Consider the following 22819-nt stretch of genomic DNA (forward strand, 5'->3'; position numbering starts at 1 on the left):
GATAATAAGGTCAGTGCAGGATCAAGATTTTTCTAAAAAGGTACAATAGTAACCATATTTCAGGAGACTAGGATATTAGTAATATTTTGGAGATGGTAGATCACACATCAAATACAAAAGGAAGTAATGAGGGAAAGGGCTAAAGTCTGAACTAAAAGTATCATTGCACTACACATCCTGATGTTAAAGATTAATTGGTAGGGATGAAGCAAATGCAATTGAACAAGCAAACTGAAAGAAGATAAGGTAATATTTTTACAAGTAGATGTTTGAATTAGTGATTATTGATTATAGAACATTTCAGATTATGGAAGGGTCTAGTATGGCCTTTCCTTTATTGGAAAGGAAGTAAAGAACTGAGGAACCAAGGTAGTAGCTGAATTATCCAAGTGTATGTTTAAGACTCACAAGCATTACAAATTTGATGTGCTCATGCTTTTGGTGAATAATGGAAAGGGACCAAGATGAGGTCAGTAAATTACAGAGATTAGAAGAGAGAGAAGGTGGTGTTGTCAAATTACACAAGTTTCAAAGCAGCAAGGTTTTTAAAATTAATGTTTAGTGGGGCACCTGAGTGGCTCAGTTGGTTGAGTGTCCGACTTCGGCTCAGGTCGTGATCTCTCAATTCATGAGTTTGAGCCCCATATCAGGCTCTGTGCTGACAGCTTGGAGCCTGGAGCCTGCTTCAGATTCTGTGTCTTCCTCTCTCTCTGCCCCTCCCCTGCTCATGCTCTGTCTCTCAAAAATAAATAAACATTTAAAAAAAATTTTAATAATAATAATGTTTAGAAATAGCAGTAGGGTGTCAGAAAGAATGGTAGCAAATAAACAGATATTATGTAAGAGAACCATAGGGAAAGAAGTGTCCTTAAGGGAAGTGCTTGGTTTCAGATAGAACACAGAATTTGAGAAAATGCTCTGAAAATAGGTTGAAAATGTAAGAGGCTGAGAGTTTGATAATAGTCTAGCAGAAGTTCCAGAGTACTCAGTGAAGGGGCTTGGGAGGTGAGGGGCATGTAGAAGGCAGGATGACAGGCAATGAAATGATGGCTAGGGATTGTAACACTTTTATAAATTGATTTCCTATGAGCTATTTCTAAATAATGTTAGCCTTCTGTTACTATTCTTTAAAATATTTATTTACTTGAGAGAAAGAGAGAGAATCCCAAGCAAGATCTGCGCTGTCAGTACAGAGCCCCACGCAGAATCCAATCTCATGAACTGTGAGATTATGACCTGACCCAAAATCAAGAGTCAGAAACTTAACTGACTGAGCCACCCAGGCGTCCCTATAACTTACTCATTATGCTCTATTTTAAAGTTTTTCTAGGGCCCTTATTTTTAATAGTTTCTTTTCTAAAATGGAAAAGCCAAAAAGTTAGATATTTGATAGATTTTTCTTCTCTCTTTTTGAAAATGGATTTATTATTGCCATTTCCTTGTGAAAATTTTCATCTGTGTCTGGCAGAGTTTCTGGCATATTATAGGAACTTTAATTTTAAAAGTGTAGGCTCTGCAGAAATAAACAACATAGAATACAAAACACAGTAGAACAGATGAATGAAACCAAGAGTTGTTTTTTTGAAAAAATAAACAAAATTGATAAACCTCTAGCCAGGCTTCTCAAAAAAAAGAGAGAGGATGCAAATAGATAAAATCACAAATGAAAATGGATTTATTACAACCAATCCCTCAGAAATACAAGCAATTATTAGGGAATACTATGAAAAATTATATGCCAACAAACTGGACAACCTGGAAGGAATGGACAAATTCCTAAGCACCCACACACTACCAAAACTCAAACAGGAAGAAATAGAAAATTTGAACAGACCCATAACTAGTGAGGAAATTGAATCAGTCATCAAAAATCTCCCAAAAATAAGAGTCCTGGACCAGATGGATTCCCAGGGGAATTCTACCAGACATTTAAAGGAGAGTTGATACCTATTCTTCTCAAGCTGTTGCAAAAAATAGAAAGGGAAGGAAAACTTCTGGACTCATTCTATGAAGTCAGTATTACTTTGATTCCTAAACCACACAGAGACCCAGCAAAAAAAGAGAACTACAGGCCAATATCCCTGATGAATGTGGATGCAACAATTCTCAAGATACTAACAAATCGAATTCAACAGCCTATAAAAAGAATTATTCACCATGATCAAGTGGGATTCATTCCTGGGCTGCAGGGTTGGTTCAATATTCTCAAATCAATCAATGTGATACATCACATTAATAAAAGAAAAGATTAAGAACCATATGATCCCGTCAATAGATTCAGAAAAAGCATTTGACAAAACACATCATCCTTTCTCGATGAAAACCCTCAAGAAAGTCGGGATAGAAGGAACATACTTGAACATTATAGAAGCCATTTATGAAAAGCCCACAGCTAATATCATCCTTAATGGGGAAACACTGAGAGCTATCCCCCTGAGATCAGGAACACAACAGGGATGTCCACTCTCACCACTGTCGTTTAACATAGTGTTGGAAGTGCTAGCATCAGCAAACAGACAACAAAAGGAAATCAAAGGCATCAAAATTGGCAAAGATGAAGTCAAGGTTTCACTTTTCACAGACGACATGTTACACTACATGGAAAACCCAAAAGACTCCACCAAAAGTCTGCTAGAACTGATACATGAATTCAGCAAAGTTGCAGGGTACAAAATTAATGTACAGACATCAGTTGCATTTTTACACACCAATAATGAAGCAATAGAAAGAGAAATAAAGAAACTGATCTCATTTACAGTTGCACCAAGAACCATAAAATACCTAGGAATAAACCTAACCAAAGATGTAAAAGATCTGTATGCTGAAAACTACAGAAAGCTTATGAAGGAAATTGAAAAAGATACAAAGAAATGGAAAAACATTCCATGCTCATGGATTGGAAGAATAAATATTGTTAAAATGTCAATACTACCCAAAGCAATCTACACATTCAATGCAATCCCACTCAAAATTGCACCAGCATTCTTCTCAAAGCTAGAACAAACAATCCTAAAATTTGTATGGAACCACAAAAGACCCCGAATAGCCAAAGTAATACTGAAGAAGAAAACCAAAGCGGGAGGCATCACAATCCCAGACCTTAGCCTCTACTACAAAGCTGTGATCATCAATATAGTATGGTATTGGCATAAAAACAGACACATAGACCAATGGAATAGAACACAGACCCTAGAATTGGGCCCACAAATGTATGGCCAACTAATCTTTGACAAAACTGGAATGAGTATCCAATGGAAAAAAGACAGCCTCTTTAACAAATGGTGCTGGGAGAACTGGACAGCAACATGCAGAAGAATGAAACTAGACTCCTTTCTTACACCATACACAAAAATAAACTCAAAATGGATAAAGGACCTGAATGTGAGACAGGAAACCATCAAAACCCTAGAGGAGAAAGCAGGAAAAAACCTCTTTGACCTTAGCCACAGCAATTTCTTACTTGACACATCCCCAAAGGCAAGGGAATTAAAAGCAAAAATGAACTATTGGGACCTCATCAAGATAAAAACCTTCTGCACTGCAAAAGAAACAATCAACAAAACTAAAAGGCAACCGACAGAATGGGAAAAGATATTTGCAAATGACATATTGGACAAAGAGTTAGTATCTAAAATATGTAAAGAACTCACCAAACTCCACACCCAAAAAACAAATAATCCAGTGAAGAAATGGGCAGAAGACATGAATAGACACTTCTCTAAAGAAGACATCAGATGGCCACAGACACGTGAAAAGATGCTCAACAACATTCATCATCAGGGAAATACAAATGAAAGCTACACTGAGATACCAACTCACACCAGTCAGAGTGGCTAAAATGAACAAATCAGGAGACTATAGATGCTGGTGAGGATGTGGAGAAATGGGAACCCTCTTGCACTATTGGTGGGAATGCAAACTGGTGCAGCTGCTCTGGAAAACAGTGTGGAGGTTCCTCAAAAAATTAAAAATAGAACTATCCTATGACCCAGCAATAGCACTGCTAGGAATTTACCCAAGGATACAGGAGTGCTGATGCATAGGGGCACATGTACCCGAATATTTAAGCAGCACTTTCAACAATAGCCAAATTATGGAAAGAGCCTAAATGTCCATCAACTGATGAGTGGATAAAGAAATTGTGGTTTATATACACAATGGAATACTAATTGGCAATGAGAAAGAATGAAATCTGGCCATTTGCAGCAACATGGATGGAACTGGAGGGTATTATGCTAAGTGAAATAAGTCAGGCCAAAGAATGACAGATACCATATGTTTTCACTCATGTGTGGATCTTGAGAAACTTAACAGAAGACCATGGGGGAGGGGGAAGGGAAGGGGCAAAGGGGGAAAAAGTTACAGAGAGGGAGGGAGGCAAGCCATAAAAGACTCTTAAATACTGAGAACAAACTGAGGGTTGATGGGGGGTGGGGGAGAGGGGAAAGTGGGTGATGGGCATTGAGAAGGGCGCTTGTCACGATGAGCACTGGGTGTTGTATGGAAACAAATTTTACAATAAATTATATTTAAAAAAAAAAAGTGTAGGCTCTGGAACCAGCTGCCTGATTCTGGCCCCACCTAACTCCTTATTTATAGCTATGTCACCGTGGAGAAGTTTATTCAGCTATTCTGGGATAGTAAAGCAAGAACAAAAGGAGTAAACCAAAGGGGAAGTGGTAAGGTATCCTGATCTGTGGAAAATAGGTGAGGCTACCATAATTTGGGGAGTACATCATCTAAGGCAAAATTCTTAGAGAACTATTCCCCAGAAATTGGGACACATTGAGGTAAAAACTGAAAGTTGCAAAGCTGTCTCAACCAAGCTCTGATTTTGCTTAGTGATTAACACTGTCCCCACTCCACATATTTCTGTCTGGAGCAAGATATTATCTAGAGACTGAATTTTTATACACAATGTCAAGTTTTCAATACAACTTATTAGCCATGCTAGCTATTAGACAATACTATATGACTACCAGCCAAGATAGAAAATTGAAAATAGGAACAGATTCAAAGGTGACTCAGAATTTTTAGTTAGCAGTTAGCAAACAAAGATGTTAAAATGACTATGACTGCAAGAACTAGAACTATAAAACTCTTAAAATATGGGAGTAAACTTCATGATATTGAATTTGGCAATGGTTTCTTGGATAAGATAGCCAAAGCACAGGCAATAAAAGAAAGAAATTGGACTACATCAAAATTAAAAACTTTTGTGTATTGAAAAACACCATTAACAGAGAGAAAAGGCAACCCACAGTGACAAAATATTTGTAAATAATGTATCAGGTAAGTGATTAATACACAGAATATATAAAAAACCCTTACAACTTGAAAACAAAAAATAAATAACCCAATTAATAACTGGGCAAAGACTAGAACAGATATTTTCTAAAGAAGATATACAAATGGTCAATAAGCACATGAAAGATGCTCAGTAATCATTAGGAGAATGGAAATGAAAACCACAATGAGATACCATTTCAAACCCATTAAGATGGCTATTATCAAAAAACAACATAACAGGTGCTGACAAGTATACATAGAAATTGGAACCTTTGTGCATTGCTGGTATGAATATAAGATGGTATAGCCATACTCACTGTGGAAAACAGTAAGGCAGTTCCTTGAAAAAGGAAACAATTACCATATGATCTAGCAGCTTTCAGGCAGAGACTTGAACAGATATTTGCACACCCATGTTCTTAGGATTGTTCACAATAGCCAAAAGGTAGAAACAACACAAATATCCATAAGTGAATGAATGAATAAACAAAATGTGATATATACATCCAATGGGATGTTTTTCATCCATAAAGAGGAAGGAAATTCTGATACATGATACAAAATGGATGAGTTTTTAAGACCTTATGCTAAGTGAAATAAACCAGATGCAAAAGGACAAATATTGTGAATCCATTTATTGGAGGTACTTGAGGTAGTCTAATTCATAGAGATGAAAGGTAAAATGTGGTTGCCAGGGGATTAGGAGAAAAGAGAATGGGGAGTTGGATGCAGAATTTCAGTTTGGAATGGTGAAAAAGTTCTGGAGATGGATAGTGGTGATGGTTGCTTAATAATGTGAATGTACTTAATGTCAGTGAACTGTGTACTTTAAAATGGTAAAGTTTTGTTATGTATATTTTACCACAATGAAAAAAAATAACAACTATAATTAATATCAGCCAAAGACATATCATCTTCAAAGGAACCATAGTAAGAATGACAATTAAATTCTCAACAGAAGTTATGGGAGCCAGAAGACATCTTTAAAATTCTTAAAGAAAATAACTTCTAATATGGAATTCTGTATTCAGTGAGAATCCCTTTCAAAAGTGAAGGTGAAATACATTTAAGGTAAACAAATAATGAAGGAATTTATTACCAACAGATCTATGTTAAAACAAATCCAGACAATACCAAGGTCAGCAAGGATATAAAACAACTGTAAATACAGGTTAACAACCAGTGCAGTAAAGAAAGAAAAAAATTGGTGAGTTCTTTATAGATTTTGGATACTAGCCCTGGTACTGCTAGGAATTTGCCCAAGGGATACAGGATTGCTGATGCATAGGGACACTTGTACCCCAATGTTTATAGCAGCACTTTCAACAATAGCTAAATTATGGAAAGAGCCTAAATGTCCATCAACTGATGAATGGATAAAGAAATTGTGGTTTATATATACAATGGAATACTACTTGGCAATGAGAAAGAATGAAATATGGCCTTTTGTAGGAACATGGATGGAACTGGAGAGTGTTATGCTAAGTGAAACAAGCCATACAGAGAAAGACAGATACCACATGTTTTCACTCTTACGTGGATCCTGAGAAACTTAACAGAAGACCATGGGGGAGCAGAAGGGGGGGAAAAAAGTTCAAGAGGGAGGGAGGCAAACCATAAGAGACTCTTCAAAACTGAGAATAAACTGAGGGTTGATGGGGGGAGGGCAAAATGGGTGATGGGCATTGAGGAGGGCACCTGTTGGGATGAGCACTGGGTGTTGTATGGAAACCAATTTGACAATAAATTTCATGTTAAAAACAAACAAACAAAAAGGCTTAATTGGTTAAGCCTCCGACTCTTGATTTCAGCTCAAGTCATGATCTCATGGTTCGTGAGATCAAGCCCCGCTTCAGCCTCTGTGCTGATAGTGCCGAGCCTGCTTAAGATTCTCTCTCTCTCCCCCTCTCTCTGCCCCTCCACTGCTCGTGTTTTCTCTCTCTCAAAATAAATAAACTTTTAAAAAATGTATAAAATTGAGAAAGGAAGAAATTAAAAAATATTTGCTGACGACATGCTTGTATAGTTAGAAAATCCAAAAGAATCTACAGACTATTAGAATAAAGTGAATTTATTAAGGTCTAGGTTCAAGGTAAATAAATAAAAATTACTTGTATTTCTGTATACCAGCAAAAAACAAGCAACAGGTTTTTTTTTAATGGTACTGTTTTTGGTACATCTCAAAAAACATCATTACCTAGAAATAAGCCTATGTAAGAATAAGTCTAATGAAAGATATGTAAGACCTCTACACTGAAAACTACAAATATTAGGGTAAACTAAAGAAAATCTAAATAAATGGAGAGATGTATACAATGTGTAAGTATTACAAGACTCAATATTGTTAAGATGTCAGTTCTCCCCAAATTGATCTACAGAATCAATGCAGTTTTAGTCAAAATTCCACCAGATATAGAGAGTGTGTATGTGTATGTGTATGTGTATGAATGTACAACTTCATTCTAAAATTTATGTGGAGGGGCACCTGGGTGGCTCAGTAGATTGAGTACCAAACTTTTGATTTCAGCTCGGGTCCTGATCCAAGGGCAGTGGGATCCAGCCCCATATCAGGCTCCCCACTGAGCATGAAGCCTGCTTAAGGTTCTCTCTCCACCGCTCCTCCAAAATAAATAAATACATACATACATACATACATACATACATACATACATACATAAATACATAAATAAAGTAATTTTTTTAAAAAAATAAATAAAATTTATGTGGAAACACAAAGAGACAAAGAGTCAATCCTACTCTGAAGGAGAACAAAGCTAGAGAGCTTACACCACCAGATAACAATTCCTATTATACAACTACTAGTGTAGTGTTGGCATAAGGATAGAGAAATAGACTGGTGGAACAGAACAGAATCCAAAAATAAATTCACATATACGTGGTCACCTGATTTACAACAAAGGTGACACTGGAATGCAATGGGTAAAGGATGATCTTTCAAATGGACCGCATATAAAGACAGTCTGTATCAGTAACTTATAGATGTAAGTATTAATGTAGTTGATCATATTTTAAAAACTTTTGTACTCTCTTCTGACAGGAATGTGACTGAACATAGAGTAAATCAATGGTGGAAATTATTTCAGTGCATAAAATAAAGAACTGAGTTTTCTTATGTATTGCTCTTAAGATATGACCCAACATTATGAACCACTGAGAATTTTGAAATTTCTGTGTGATAAATAAGTTTTTAAAACTTATGCACATGATTTTGCTTAATAACTTTACAATGAATATTTGGATCTGTCTTAGCTATAAAGGTATTTGACTTGACTGTGATACAAGTTTATGATAAAAAATCATTAAAAAATTAATCCCGCTTAACCATGTTTGTTTCAGATGGATTTATAGTACTTTTTTTTCAAATTATTTTTCTTTTAAATATTAGCATGTACACCACAGAACCACAAAATGAACATTTGGAGGATAAAAACACCCCATCATCTACAACTCCTCAGGTAAAAACCTAAAACTATTTTGTAATATGAGACATAAAAATCAATCTGATCTTAGATTTTATTTTTAAAGTTTACTTATTAAGTTTCTATTGTATGTCTGGTTAAAAAATGAGAAGTGGTCATTTAAAAGTAATTTAAAAGATTTTTTAATCTTTATTTATTTTGGAGAGACAGAGACAGAGTGAGAGCGAAGGAGGGACAGAGAGAGAGGTAGACACAGACTCTGAAGCAGGCTCCAAGCTCTGAGCTGTCAGCACAGAGCCCGATATGGGGCTCGAACTCACGGACCATGAGATCATGACCTGAGACGAAGTTGGACGCTTAACCGACAAAGCCACCCAAGCACCCCTGAAAATAACTAATTTAAATAAGTCCTAAGAAATGAGAAAAATGAACGAAAAGATGGAAAGGGGTGACTAAAGATTATTTTGGGGCTAAAAAAGGCAGGTTTTAGGAATAATGGAAATATGTTTTATTATTTTTTGCCACGTCTAGGAAAAACTCAGTAATTTAAACTACAAGAGGTAAAGACAAATCTAAATTAACTAAAACACTGTGCTGTATATTTGAAGAGAACCAAGTTTTTATTTTCCCAAGTGTATAGAGTAAGTAATAGACGTTTTGTTGGTCTAGTTTTACTACATAGTAATTGCTCACAATTAGAACTATAAATTATTTACTTTTTAAAAATTGCTTACTTTTTAAAATAGGAAGAGGTTTCTATAGTTCTTAAGGGCTCAAAAAATCTTCTTTTAAATATATAAAACATTTGTCATTGATTCTAACTATTTTATTTATCTGTAAAGACTTCATCCTGGTCTATGTCAATTTATTATACATTCTGAAATAATAAAACTTAAAATAATATGGTCTTACTGTATATGCACTTTCACCCAAACTAATCAAAATTCACCTTTGTGTCTATTCTTGGCCCTTTTGTATAGTGACAGACTTTCCAAAAAGTCTCTATACCAGAACTCCAACAGATTAATTATGATTAATTTTAAAGAAGTTTGCTATTAAAGAACCACATAATTCATTTACATCAGCTGCTGTGGTGCCTCTGTCTCCCTAGTTACTAAATGTTTCTTTCCTCTTCCCTTCCTTAATCTGTCCATGCCTCTAGCCTTTGTTACCATTTCTTGTGACAGTGCACTCTCTTCATTTGAGTGCAGTGGAGAGAGACACGTCTGCTTACACTATAAGCTCACATCTCTCTCCACTGCACTCAGAGTATTAACAATACACTTACAGTGTTGGCCTGTTTGTGCACATGCGAATACATGCGTACACACACACACACACACACACACATAGACACCATAATGACAGTAAAGCAAATTTGAAGATCTTTATTTTAGGGTTAACTCTATTCTGTTTTGTTTGTTTGTTTGTTTGTCTTGTTTTGTTTACCTTGGAAGAAGCCTTTTAATATTCTCACAAACTACAGTATCCTTTTTTTTTTTTTTTTCTAAATCAGCAGTTTCATAGTTAGACTAACCAGCATTTAAAGCCTGGAAGATGTATCTAAACTCATGAACTACCTAAGGATGTTATCTATGATTAACAGTGGAAGCATGAGCCTTGAATTTCTGAAAGCTTGATCTTTTTTTTTCATTTTTTTCCAGTTATATAATTTTTCAAATGAAATGAGTCCAAGTAGAATTATATTTCACCTTCTTTCCAACTCAGTTGTATTTTCATTCTACAAAAGTTTTATGGAATAATCTTTGGAAGTAAGACTGAAGAGGGACACTTTTAATTATTCTGCTTATACTATAGGCTCACTTATCCAGTATGCATAAACCACAAATGAAAATGGCAGGGACAAGTCTATAAAAGCTAAATTAAGGTGCTCTACAAAGTGCACTCCTGTGACATCCCCAAATACCTAATGACATAATGCATGAATATTCTTTTATATGTGTAACTCTCCATGATGACAGTAATAATATGAACTTAATTATGAGATTCGGTGGTTTTGTACATTCATAAAATAGTATGGAAAGTATATGTCTTAAAAGATTTCCTTGTTTTACTTCAGATCCTCAAAGATAGTAGTATTCGTGAACATGAAGAAACTAAGGAAAGTGTCTTGTCACAAACAGAGGAAACAAAACCACAGAAGGAAAAGAAGTATTCTTGTCTTCCACAAGGAAATTTGAATAAAGTTATTACAAACGGTATGTGAAATAAGAAATGTAAGTGGAGAGGGGCGCCTGGGTGGCGCAGTCGGTTAAGCGTCCGACTTCAGCCAGGTCACGATCTCGCGGTCCGTGAGTTCGAGCCCCGCGTCAGGCTCTGGGCTGATGGCTTGGAGCCTGGAGCCTGTTTCCGATTCTGTGTCTCCCTCTCTCTCTGCCCCTCCCCCGTTCATGCTCTGTCTCTCTCTGTCCCAAAAAAAATAAATTAAAAACGTTGAAAAAAAAAAATTAAAAAAAAAATAAAATAAAATAAAATAAATAAAAAAAAGAAATGTAAGTGGAGAGAAAATGAGAGGTATATTTGATAAACATTAAAACACAAACCAACAAAGCCACTGCTTAATCCATATAAACCAGATCAAATTGGCTGTATACTTCAGCTCTATTACAAACAATATGTGGACAAAGAGGAAATATTTCCTTAACTCTGTCAAAAAATAGTAATAATTGCTTAACAGGTATATATTTTAATGTTTTTCATGACTTTTTATGTTAAATCTTGAGGATTAGAAACAGCATTGATTAAAGATTTTTATTTAAAACATACTTTTGATATTTAATTTTAATTCAGCTGGAAGGAATATTATACTCCTAGCAATATTAAGGTTCTTAATAAAATTAGGACCCCAATTTTAAAACAACTACTGCCTTGTAAAGAAGTGTATAAAACTTTCTTTCCCATTAAAATTTCAAAGCATCTCATTATCATATAATTTTTATATGATATAAGAATTATAAAAAGTTTATGTAACATAGCAATGTTGAGCATCTTTTCATGTGTCTGTTAGCCACCTAGATGTCTTCTTTGGAGAAGTGTCTATTCATGTCTTCTACCTATATCTTCACTGGATTATTTGTTTTTCGGGTGTTGAGGTTGGTAAGTTCTTTATAGATTTTGCATACTAACCCTTTATCTGCTATGTCATTTGCAAGTATCTTCTTCCATTCTGTTGGTTGTCTTTTAGTTTTGTTGATTATTTCCTTTGCTGTGCAGAAGGTTTTTATCTTGATGAGGTCCCAATAGTTCATTTTTGCTTTTAATTCCCTTACTTTTGGGGATGTGTTGAGTAAGAAATTGCTGCAGCTGAAGTCAAAGAGGTTGTTGCCTGTTTTCTCTTCTAGGATTTTGATGGTTTCCTGTTTCACATTTAGGTCTTTCATCCATTTTGAGTTTATTTTTGTGTATGGTGTAAGAAAGTGGTCCAGTTTCATTCTTTTGCATGTTGCTATCCAGTTCTCCTAGCACCCTTTGCTAGAGAGACTTTTTTCCATTGTATACTCATTCCAGCTTTGTCAAAGATTAGTTGGCCATACATTTGTGGGTCCAATTCTAGGTTCTCTATTCTGTTCCATTGGTGTATGTGTCTGTTTTTGTGCCAATACCATATTGTCTTGATGATTATAGCTTTGTAGTACAGGCTAAAGTTTGAGATTAACATCAGTATTTTTAAGGTTCTGAATCTAAATTTGAACATCTGATAGTATAAGTGATTGGACTCCTTTGTAAATATAATTTCTACACATAGATCTTACATACACATTCCCATGGCCTTATACCTTATATCATGAGCAGTGTCTATACAGCACTTGTTAGGAGTAGGGTCAGGGGCAGTGAAGAGTGGAAAACGTATTGGTCACCAAAGATTTTCCATTGAGATTGAGGACTGCAGTTTGCTCAGGAACTAACTTAGGAGTTTTATAAATACCAGTATTGAGACTGCAAACGTACATACTTAGATCTATAACCAGTTTTCCCCTTTGTTTTCTTTAATTTTTGAGTTTTCAAATTTAGAGTAAACTATAGGAAAATGATCTTCCTCCATGTTTCTATCTTGGGGAATGTATATTCTTATATTCTCTTTTCCTGTCTCTCTGTCTCTGTCTCTCTGTCTCCATGTCTATCTGTCTGTGTCTTATGTGTGTGTGTGTCTCTTTCTCACTGTCTCCCTCTCTCTCACTCTCTCTCTCTCTCTCACCCTAACATTCACTAAAGAAACTCTTAAAACATATATATTCTAGATAATATTTTAGATAATAGCATATATTCTAGATAATAGAGATGGAGCTACAGTTTCTCTACAAATCATATTTAATTCACCAATCCCATAGTGTATATAAGTTAAATTAAGTAAGAAGTCTAAACTCTCAACCACATGCAAAAATCAGTCTCATCACTTTTAATCAAGTTTATGTCTTCTGCTCAGGTGGTAGCTTGCCTAGTTCCAAAGAAATGGATATTGTATGGAAATAGTTTAGGTTTTAGGTTATTACTCCATTTTTGTTTCTTTTAGGTTTACTTTCAATAAAGATACCTTATTTTCAATAATAGCTACTTTATAACTATTTTTATGAAGTTGTTTTGCCTTTAAATAAATGAAAGAAAAGCTTGATTATACATCCAGCTATGATTTTCAAATAATCTGAGGGCCAGAATTTCTCCATTAAAATCTTATCATCAGTTTTTTGAAGGAAGCAGTCTTGAAAGTTTAGAGCTGAAAAGTAATATCCTAGACACTTCCAGTTTCTGGTCCACCATCATCACTCCATCTTACCAACGTATAAAAAGCTAAGCAAACTTAAAAATTGACAACTGTTCTTAGCTCTATCAAAGAAGTAAGGTCACAGGGCAAATAACTGTCCCTAAAATTGGAAACAGGAATGTGGATACAGAGAATCATAGCTTATCAGAGTAGAAACCTCAGCAGGAACCAGTGCTAGGATAGGAAAACCAATATTGTTATTGACAAATTGGCTAGAAACTCAGTGTGGATAAGTCTGAGGGAGGCCAGTCATGGTGTGGGAGACACACTTTCATGAGTTTTACCTCCAGGAGCCATCTGGCAAGGGGAGGGGGAAAGTAATCATGTGCAGTATAACAGTTTTCTGTTCTTCTTATATTGTCCCTCAAAAGAAACTGTTTTGTCAGAACCTAACTTATGAGGATTTTATCAGAGCCAAATTGATCTGGGAAAAGAGAACCAACTCCTGCCCCCTCTAATATAACCTCCACTAGCCATCCTATATAACCTAATGGGGTAGGGAAAAAAAACCTGAGAGGCACTTGTGAGGTTCACAGCCCAGAAGCACAGGCTCACTAAAGACTGGTTAAGAATTCTAAAGAACTCTTTTCCTCCCCTCACAACTTACCACTATATTACTAAAGGCCTTTTTACCTAGGACATCATATTCACTTTTAAGCAAAAATAGGACAAAAAAAAAAAAACCCCACACAACATGAAGAGACAAAGCATCAGAACTAGACCCAGATATTACAGGGATGTTGGAACTATCAGACTATGATTTTAAAACAACTATGACTAAAATACTCAGGGCTCCAATGAAAGGTAAACGTGTAAGAACAGACAGGTAATGTAAGCAGAGAGATAGAAGTTCTAAGAACCAAAAAGAAATGCTAGAAATTAAAAACCCTAATGGAAATGCTGGCTTTGATGGATTCATTACTAGACTGTACATAGCTGAAGAAAGAATCTCTGAGCTTGTGGATATGTCAATAGGAACTTCAAAAACTGAAAAGTAAAGAGGAGAAAAATATTGAAAAAAAGAAAATACAAGAACTGTGGGACAACTACAAAAAGAAATGGGAATAGCAAAAGGAGAAGAGAAAAAGCAGCAGAAGAAATATTTGAAGCAAGTGATTGACAATTTCCCCCAAATTAATTTCAGATAGAAAACCACAGATCCAGGAAGCCAGAGAATTCCAAGCAGGATAAATACCATACACACACACACACATACACACACACACAAACCACACCTAAGTATATCATATTCAAACTACAGAAAATCAAAGATTAAAAAAATATTGAAGAAGCCAGAGGGGAAGACAGCACCTTACTTATTGAGGAGAAAAGATAAAAATTATGTCTGACTTACCCTCAGAAACAATGCAAGCAAAAAGAGAGTGAAATGAAGTATTTAAAGTGTTAATACAAAAACCAACAAGAACACACCAGACTCTAATTCTGTATCCTAAAAAATCATAATCAAAAGTAAAGGATAAATAAAGACTTTCTTAGACCAACAAAAATTGAGTCAGTAAACCTGCCTTGCAAAATGTTAAAAGAAATTCAGACAGAAGAAAATGATATAGGTCAGGAACCCAGATCTACATAAAGAAGGAAGGGCATCAGAGAAGGAATAAGTGAAGGTAAAACAAAAATGTTTTTAATATTCTTAAATTATTGAACAGATACCAGTTCACAGTAATAGCAAAAATATATTCACTAATGATAGCTAATGTATAAGTGAAATGAATGAAAGCAATGATACAAGAACAGGAGGAAGGAATCAGGAATATTGTGTTTTTATGAGGTACTTGCACTATCCATGAAGTGGTACAGTATTATTTGAAAGTGGAGTTGGATTAGTGGCAAACTCTAGGGCAACCACTAAAAAGAAAATGAAAAAAATAAATATAACTGATATACTAATAAAGGAAAGAAAATAGAAGTATATAATAAAATGGTTGGGGGCGCCGGGGTGGCTCAGTCGGTTAAGCGTCTGACTTCGGCTCAGGTCATGATCTCGCAGTTCGTGAGTTCAAGCCCGCGTCGGGCTCTGTGCTGACAGCTCAGAGCCTGGAGCCTGTTTCCGATTCTGTGTCTCCCTCTCTCTCTCTGACCCTCCCCTATTCGTGCTTTGTCTCTCTCTGTCTCAAAAATAAATAAACGTTTAAAAAAAATTTTTTTTAATAAAATAAAATGGTTAGTTAATGCCACAAAAGGGAAAAAAAGTAGGGAAGACAAAAATAGAAACAAAGTGCAGGGGCAATAAATAGCAAACAGTACAAACATGGTGGATATTAATCTAAGTATATTAATAATAGCTTTAAATGTGAATGGTCTAAATACACCAGTAAAAGACGGATTGTCAGAGTGTATCAAAAGACCAAGAACTATAAGAAGCCACCTTTAAATATAAAGGCACACATAAATTAGACATAAAGGGATGGAGAAGGTATACCATGTAAACACTAATCAAAAGAAAGATGAAATATTAATTTCAGACAGCAGGCTTCAGAGTAAGTAATATTATCAGAGATAAAGAAGGGTATTACATAATGATAAAGGGGTCAGTTCCCAAGATCATATGATAATCCTTAATGTATATGTGTCTGACAACAGACATGTTGACATGTGTCATGGAGTTAACATGAAGCAAAAACTGGAAGAACTGCAAGAAGAAATATATGAATCCACAAATATAGTTAGAAACTTAAACAATCTCTCAGAAATGGACAGATCCAGCAGGCAGAAAATTAATAAGGACATGAACTCAACAATATCATCAATCAACAGGATGTAATGAACAATTATAGACTACTTCATCTAATAATAGCATAACACGCATTATTCTCAAGATGACATGGAACATTCACTAAGATAGACCACATTCTGTCATACACATACAAAAACACTTTAATAAACATACAAGAATAAAAATCACACAATGGATGCCCTCAGACCACAAATGATTTAAACTACAATTCAAAAGAAAAGTAGCTGGAAAATCCTAAAATACTTGGAGATTAAACAATATACTTCTAAATAACACATGGGCCAAAGAAAGAACCTCAAGTAGTATTTTTAAATGTTTGGAACTCAATAAAAATGAAAATACAGCTTATCAAAATTTGTGAGATGCAGTGAAAGTAGTGAAATTAGAGGATAATTTATAACATTGAATGAATATTTTAGAAAAGAATAAAGATCTTAAATCAATCTTCTAAACTTACACATTAGGAAACCTGAAAAAGGAGCAAATTAAACCCAAAGTAAGCAGAAGAAAAGACATAACAAAAATCAGAGCAGATATCATTGAAACTGAAAACGAGAGAGAAAAATCAATGAAATCAAAAGCTGGTTCTTTGATAAGATCAGTAAAATCAGTAAGCCTCTAGCTAGGCTAATTAAAAAAAAAAAGACACAAATCAATAATATCAGAAATGAAAGAGGAGACATCACTACAGATCCCATTAAAAAGATAGTAAAGGAATACTGTGAACAAGTTTTTGCCCACAAATTTGATAGCCAAGAAGAAATTCCTTGAAAAACACAATATGCCAAAATACTCACAAGAAGACATAGACAATCTGAATAGGCATATCCATTAAATAAACTGAGTCAATACTTAATCACCTCCCATAACAAAAAGCACCAGACCTAGATGGCTTCACTGGTGAATCTTATCAAACATTTAAGGAAGAAATTATACCAATTCTCTATACTGTCCTTCCTGAAGATAGAAGCAAAGGGATAGTTCCCAACTCATTCTATGAGGTCAGCATTAGCCTCATACTGAAAGCAAAGACATTACAAGGAAAGAAAAATACAGACCAATATCTCTGATAAACACAGAAGCAAAAATTCTCAACAAAATGTTAGTAAATAAAACTTAGCAATGTATAAAAAGAACTATACATCACAACCATGTGGAATTTACTCTAGATATGCAAGGTTGACTTATATTTGAAAACAAATTCTTGTAATCCATAACACCAGTGGGCTAAAGAAGAAAAAATCACATGATAATAACAATAGATGTAGCATAAACATTTGATAAAATCCAACATCCATCATAATAAAAACTCTCAGCAATTTATGAATTGAGGGAAACTTCCTCAACTTGACAAAGAAACATCATTCCCAACTTGATCCATAGATTCAACACAACCCCAGTCAAAATCCCAGCAAGTTACTTTGTGAATACCAATAAACTCATTCTGAAGTTTATATAGAGAGGCAAAAGACTGAGTTAAAAGTTGGAGAGCTAATACTACCCAAGTACAAAATTTACTATAGGGGCACCTGGGTGGCTCAGTCGGTTGAGCATCCGACTTCGGCCCAGGTCATGATCTCATGGTCCTGTGAGTTCAAGCCCTGCATCAGGCTCTGTGCTGACATCTCAGAGCCTGGAGCCTACTTCAGATTCTGTGTCTCCCTTTGTCTCTGCCCCTCCCCCCTCATTCTTTCTGTCTCTCTCTCTCTGTCTCTCTCTGTCAAAAATAAATAAACATTACAAGATTTACTATAAACCTACAATAAACAAGAGTGTGTGATGTTGGTGCAAGACCAGACACATATACTAATGGAACAGAATAGAGGGCCCAGAAATAGACCCACATAAAGACAGTCAATTGATCTTTGATAAAGGAGAAAAGGCAATGCAATGGAAGAAAGACTCTGATTTTAAAATGGGCAAAAGACTTTGACACCTCACCAAAGAAGATGACGAATAAGCATATGAAAATATTCTCAGCATCATATGTCTTTAGAAAATTGCAAATTAAAGCAACAATAAGAAACCACTATATACCTATTAAAATGCCCAAATTCCAAAACACTGACACCAAATGCTGGTGAGGATGTAAAGCAACAGGAACTCTCATTTATTGCTAGTAAGAATGCCAATAGTACAGACACTTTGGATAGCAGTTCCACAGTTTCTTACAAAACTAAACATACTCTTACCGTATGCTCCAGCAACCATGCTCCTTGGCAGTATTTACCAAAATAAGGTGAAAATTTATACACACAAAAACCTGCACATAGGTGTTTATAGCAGTTTTGTTCATAATTGCCAATTTTTGTGTGTTAACACTTGCCCTGTTTTTTTCCCCCAAACCTCTCCATCATCTTATAAACTTTTTTTTGTTATTGACTGTGCCTTATTGAATTATAATATAGTTAACATACCACAATGTTAACTTAAGGCTTAAATGTGCAGCTCAATGAATTTTGACAAATGTATACAGCTCTGTAACCATCCCTCACATCAAGATAATGTAGAAGAGTCTTGCAGCAGTATGACTTTATTTATTCCTCCTCTGCCCTCTGTGCTAGATTTATATATATGTTCTTTACTTCTACATTCTTATTTTACTTCTGCAATTGTACTTATTTTTACTTCTACATTCTTATTTTTGCTTCTACATTTATATATATATATATATATATATATATATATATATAATTTTTTTTTTTTTACTGCTACATTTGCTTTAAAAAAAGCCAAAAGTCTTTTTGTTCATTAAAAAAATTCTCATATTTCTCCACATATTTACATTCTTTGGTTCTCTCCATTTCTTTTTGGCATTCTGGGTTCCCATGTGGAATTCTTTCCCTTCACTCTAAAAAACTTGTAGTTTTTGTTGTTGTTGTTGTTTTGTTTTGTTTTTGTAGTAAAAGTCTTCTAGCATTCTTTTTAGCTTTTATTTGTCTGAAATTGTCTTTTTAAAAGAAATTTTAATAGAGGTATAACAGACATATAACCTTATATTAGTTTCAGGTGCACAATATAATGATTCTATATTTGTGTATATTGCAAAATGATCAAAATCAACATAATAAGTCTAGTGAATATCCATCATCATACATAGAAACCTTTTTTTCTTGTAATGAAAATTTTAAGTTCTACTCTCTTAGCAACTTTCAAATATATAATGCAGTAGCCTTAACTATCGTCACCAAGCTGTACATTATATCCAACAACTTATTTATTTTATAACTGGGAGTTTGTAACTTTTGACCCCCTTTACCCATTTTGCCAACCCCCCCTTCTGGTTGCCAGAAATTCTTTCTAGGAATTTGTCTATTTTATCTCTTTGTCTAATTTTTTAGCTTGAAATTATTTATAATATTTCTTTAGCATCATTTTAATTTTTGTAAGGTCTAAAGTAATGTTTCCTCTTTAATTCCTGATTTTGGTAATTTGTACCTTCTCTCTTTTTCCTTTGTCAGTCTAGCTAAAGACAATCAATTTTTTTATTTTATTGACTTTCTCTAATGTTTTTCTCTTTTCTATTTAATTGTTTTCCACTTATTTTTTGTTTCATACATCCTACTATCTTTTGGTTTGATTTGTTTATGTTTTTCTAAGTTGTTAAGGTGGAAGTTTTTATTGTTAACTTTAGATAATCCTTTCTTTCTAATATTTTTTAAAGCTTATACATTTCCGTCTGTGCACAACACATCCCATTAATACTGAAATGCTTTGTTTTCATTAAGATATATTTCTCTTGTGATTACTTCTTTGATTCATGATTACTATTTGCATGATATATCTTTTTCATCTTTTTATATTCAGCTTATCTGTTTCATACAAAGTATCTTTCTTATAGAAACCATATGGTTGGATCTTGTTTTTTTTAAAAAAAATCCAGTATGACAGTCCTTTTGAATTTAAACCATTCAAGTTTAACATAAATACTGATATGGTTGTGTTTATGCCTGCTGTTTTGTTCCTTGTTTTCTATAAGTGTCATGTCTTTTGTTTTTCTGTTCATGCTTCTTTTGTGCTAACGAAGTATTGTTAGAGCACTATTTAAATTTCCCTATTGACTTCTTAGCTGTGTTTTAGAGGTTTTAGTTTTAGTGGTTTCTCTGGGAATTCTAATAATCATCTCCAACACTTAATTCCTGTGTTATATAGCAGCTTTCAGCCAATAGACCTCTATATGCCATAAACTCAACAATATTTTGTTATTCTTACTGCTCTTAATAATCTTAGTTTTTTTAAATGAAGAGGTGAAATGAGAATATATTTATAATCTTTTATACTTAGGTATTTATTTACCATATCCAGTATACTTTATTGCTTCTTATTGGTCCAAATTACCATCTTGTGTCATTTCCTTTCAACTTAAAGCATTTTCTTTAGTATTTCATTAGGGGTGAATTTTTCTATTTTCATCTGTCTGAGAATGTCTTTATTTCAACTTTACTTTGAAGAATAGGTGTTTGTTTATTTGTTTTTTAGAGAGAGAGTGCACACACAGGGGCTGGGGGTAATGGGGGGGTGAGAGAGAGAGAGAGACAGAGAGAGAGAGAGAGAGAGAGAGAGGATCTCAAGCAGGCTCCATGCCCAATGCAGAGCCCAGCACAGGGCTCAGTCTCACAACTGTGAGCTGAAATCAAGAGTCAGACAGTTAACCAACTGAGCCATGCAGGCACTCCTGAAGAATGGTTTTACTAGATATTGAATTCTTAATTGACAGGTTTTTTTCTACATTTTTGAAATGTCACCCCACTGCCTTTGGGCCTTTATTTTTTCTGATGAAAATGCTGCTGTTAGTTGCATTATTGTTGCCCTGTACATAATGAGTCATTTTCTTACTACTTCCAAGATTTTCTTTTGTATTTTGTTGTCAGAAATTTGATGATGGTGATGATGTCTCTAGGTGTGGATCTTTTGTGCTTATTCTATTTGGGATTTGTTGGGCTTCTTAATCTATAAGTTAATGTTTTTTATTAACTTTGAGAGGTTTTCAGACATTATATTTTCAAGTATTTTTCTGCCCTTTTATGTCTTTCTCTTCTCTTCCTGGGACTTCTTTTATGCATATGTTAGTACTCTTGGTGGTATCCTATAGGTGCCTGAGGCTCTGTTCATTTTTCTTTATTCTTTTTTTCCTTGCTTGTCAGATTGATTAATATCTATTGATCTATATTCAAGTTCACTGATATTTTCTTTCACAAGATCAAATATGCTGTTGAGCCTCTCTAGTCAACTTTTCATTTCAAGTCTTGTACATTTCATTTCCAGATTTTCATTTTCAAATAAATTTTATCTCTTTATTGATATTCCCTGTTAATTGACACATTGTCCTATTTTCATTATTTGAATATATTTATAATAGCTGTTTTGAAAACTTTGGAAATCTAGCAACTGGACTTATTCACTCAGTCTCTATTGACTGCTTTTTTGTCCTGAATGTGGGTTGTATTTTCCCATTTCTTTCCATATCTGGTAAGTTTGGGCTGAAAATTAAACATTTTAGTTACACATATGGCAACTTTGAATTCAGTTTTATTTTTTTAAGGTTTTCATTGTTGTTGTTTGGGTAATTTGCATGTACTTAAACTGTGGAATCATTCTGTGCCATGGTTTTGCAGCACCTGGTGTCTTACTTTTTGTTTATTTGTTTTTAGCCTATCTTCCTAGGGGTTTCTAATTTGTCTGCATAGCTTAAGAGTCACCTAATGATTTGGGGGAGACATTGTGTTCAAGCCAGTTAGGCTTCCACCCTCTGCCAAGTGATCCTATAAGTGGGTTGAAGAATGCATTCAGAATTGCTGCTGGTAGTCAAGTCTCACATCAGTTTTTACTTTTTGCCATACTCTCAGGAGTCTTCTCTGTGGTTGCATACACGTACATCCAATCAGCCACGCATATGTGGAGAACTTACCTCAACCTTTCTGTGATTCTGTCATATCCAGCATTTCCCAGTTAAATTTTTACCATATCTGCCACTCACCTCAACTTGAGCTGCAACCTCAAACTGGCACCACAGCATATTTCCTCTGCCTATTCTGAAACCAATCTGCCACTTCTACCCAGCAAAGTCATGGGTTTTCTCCCTCCACTCCATATCTATCCCACCTCCCCTCACAACAAAGTGGCTGGTTTTTAAGCTAGCTCCATGATGGTAAAACTACAGTGTTTCCTAAATGAAGTAAGTGGGGAAATGAGGGAGGAATGATAGCAGTCCCAGGCAGGAAGGCCTCAGACTTTAACCAGTCCTACATAAAACCCTAGCATCTTTTTTTTTTTTTAATAAATGCTTCTCAATTTGGTAACTGTCATTAGTCAGTTTTCAGGATCCTACAATTATTGGTTTGTTGTTGTTGTTGTTGTTGTTGTTATTGTTGTTTATAGCTTTACATGGAGGGATTTTTTTGTTGAGATAAATTGCCTATCTCTTCAGGTCATCATTATTGACAACCCCTTCCCCACTTACTTTTATATCCCCTGGTTAGCCATTTTGATTAGTAATGTGTTCTAAAATTGGTTAGACTAACCTACATGTTTGCAAATTTCTTTGTACATCTT

The 22819-nt window shown here is 34.7% G+C and overlaps 1 protein-coding gene across 10 annotated transcripts in view; it reads left to right on the plus strand.

Annotated features, from left to right (window-relative positions):
* Positions 1-22819, plus strand: part of SLC9B1 (solute carrier family 9 member B1) — a 73064-nt gene that overhangs the window by 12327 nt on the left and 37918 nt on the right. For 8 of the 10 annotated variants that reach the window (XM_042935803.1, XM_042935804.1, XM_042935802.1 and 5 more), the window contains 2 exons: positions 8696-8765; positions 10810-10948. In XM_042935803.1, the coding sequence (XP_042791737.1) occupies positions 8696-8765; positions 10810-10948 (209 nt within the window). Of the gene's footprint in view, positions 1-6340; positions 6361-6415; positions 6497-8695; positions 8766-10809; positions 10949-22819 lie in introns of those variants that run through there. The other 2 variants (XM_042935801.1, XM_042935800.1) reach the window with 2 other exon arrangements.

The sequence above is a fragment of the Panthera leo genome, chromosome B1, assembly GCF_018350215.1.
Source record: "Panthera leo isolate Ple1 chromosome B1, P.leo_Ple1_pat1.1, whole genome shotgun sequence".
NCBI lineage: Eukaryota > Metazoa > Chordata > Mammalia > Carnivora > Felidae > Panthera > Panthera leo.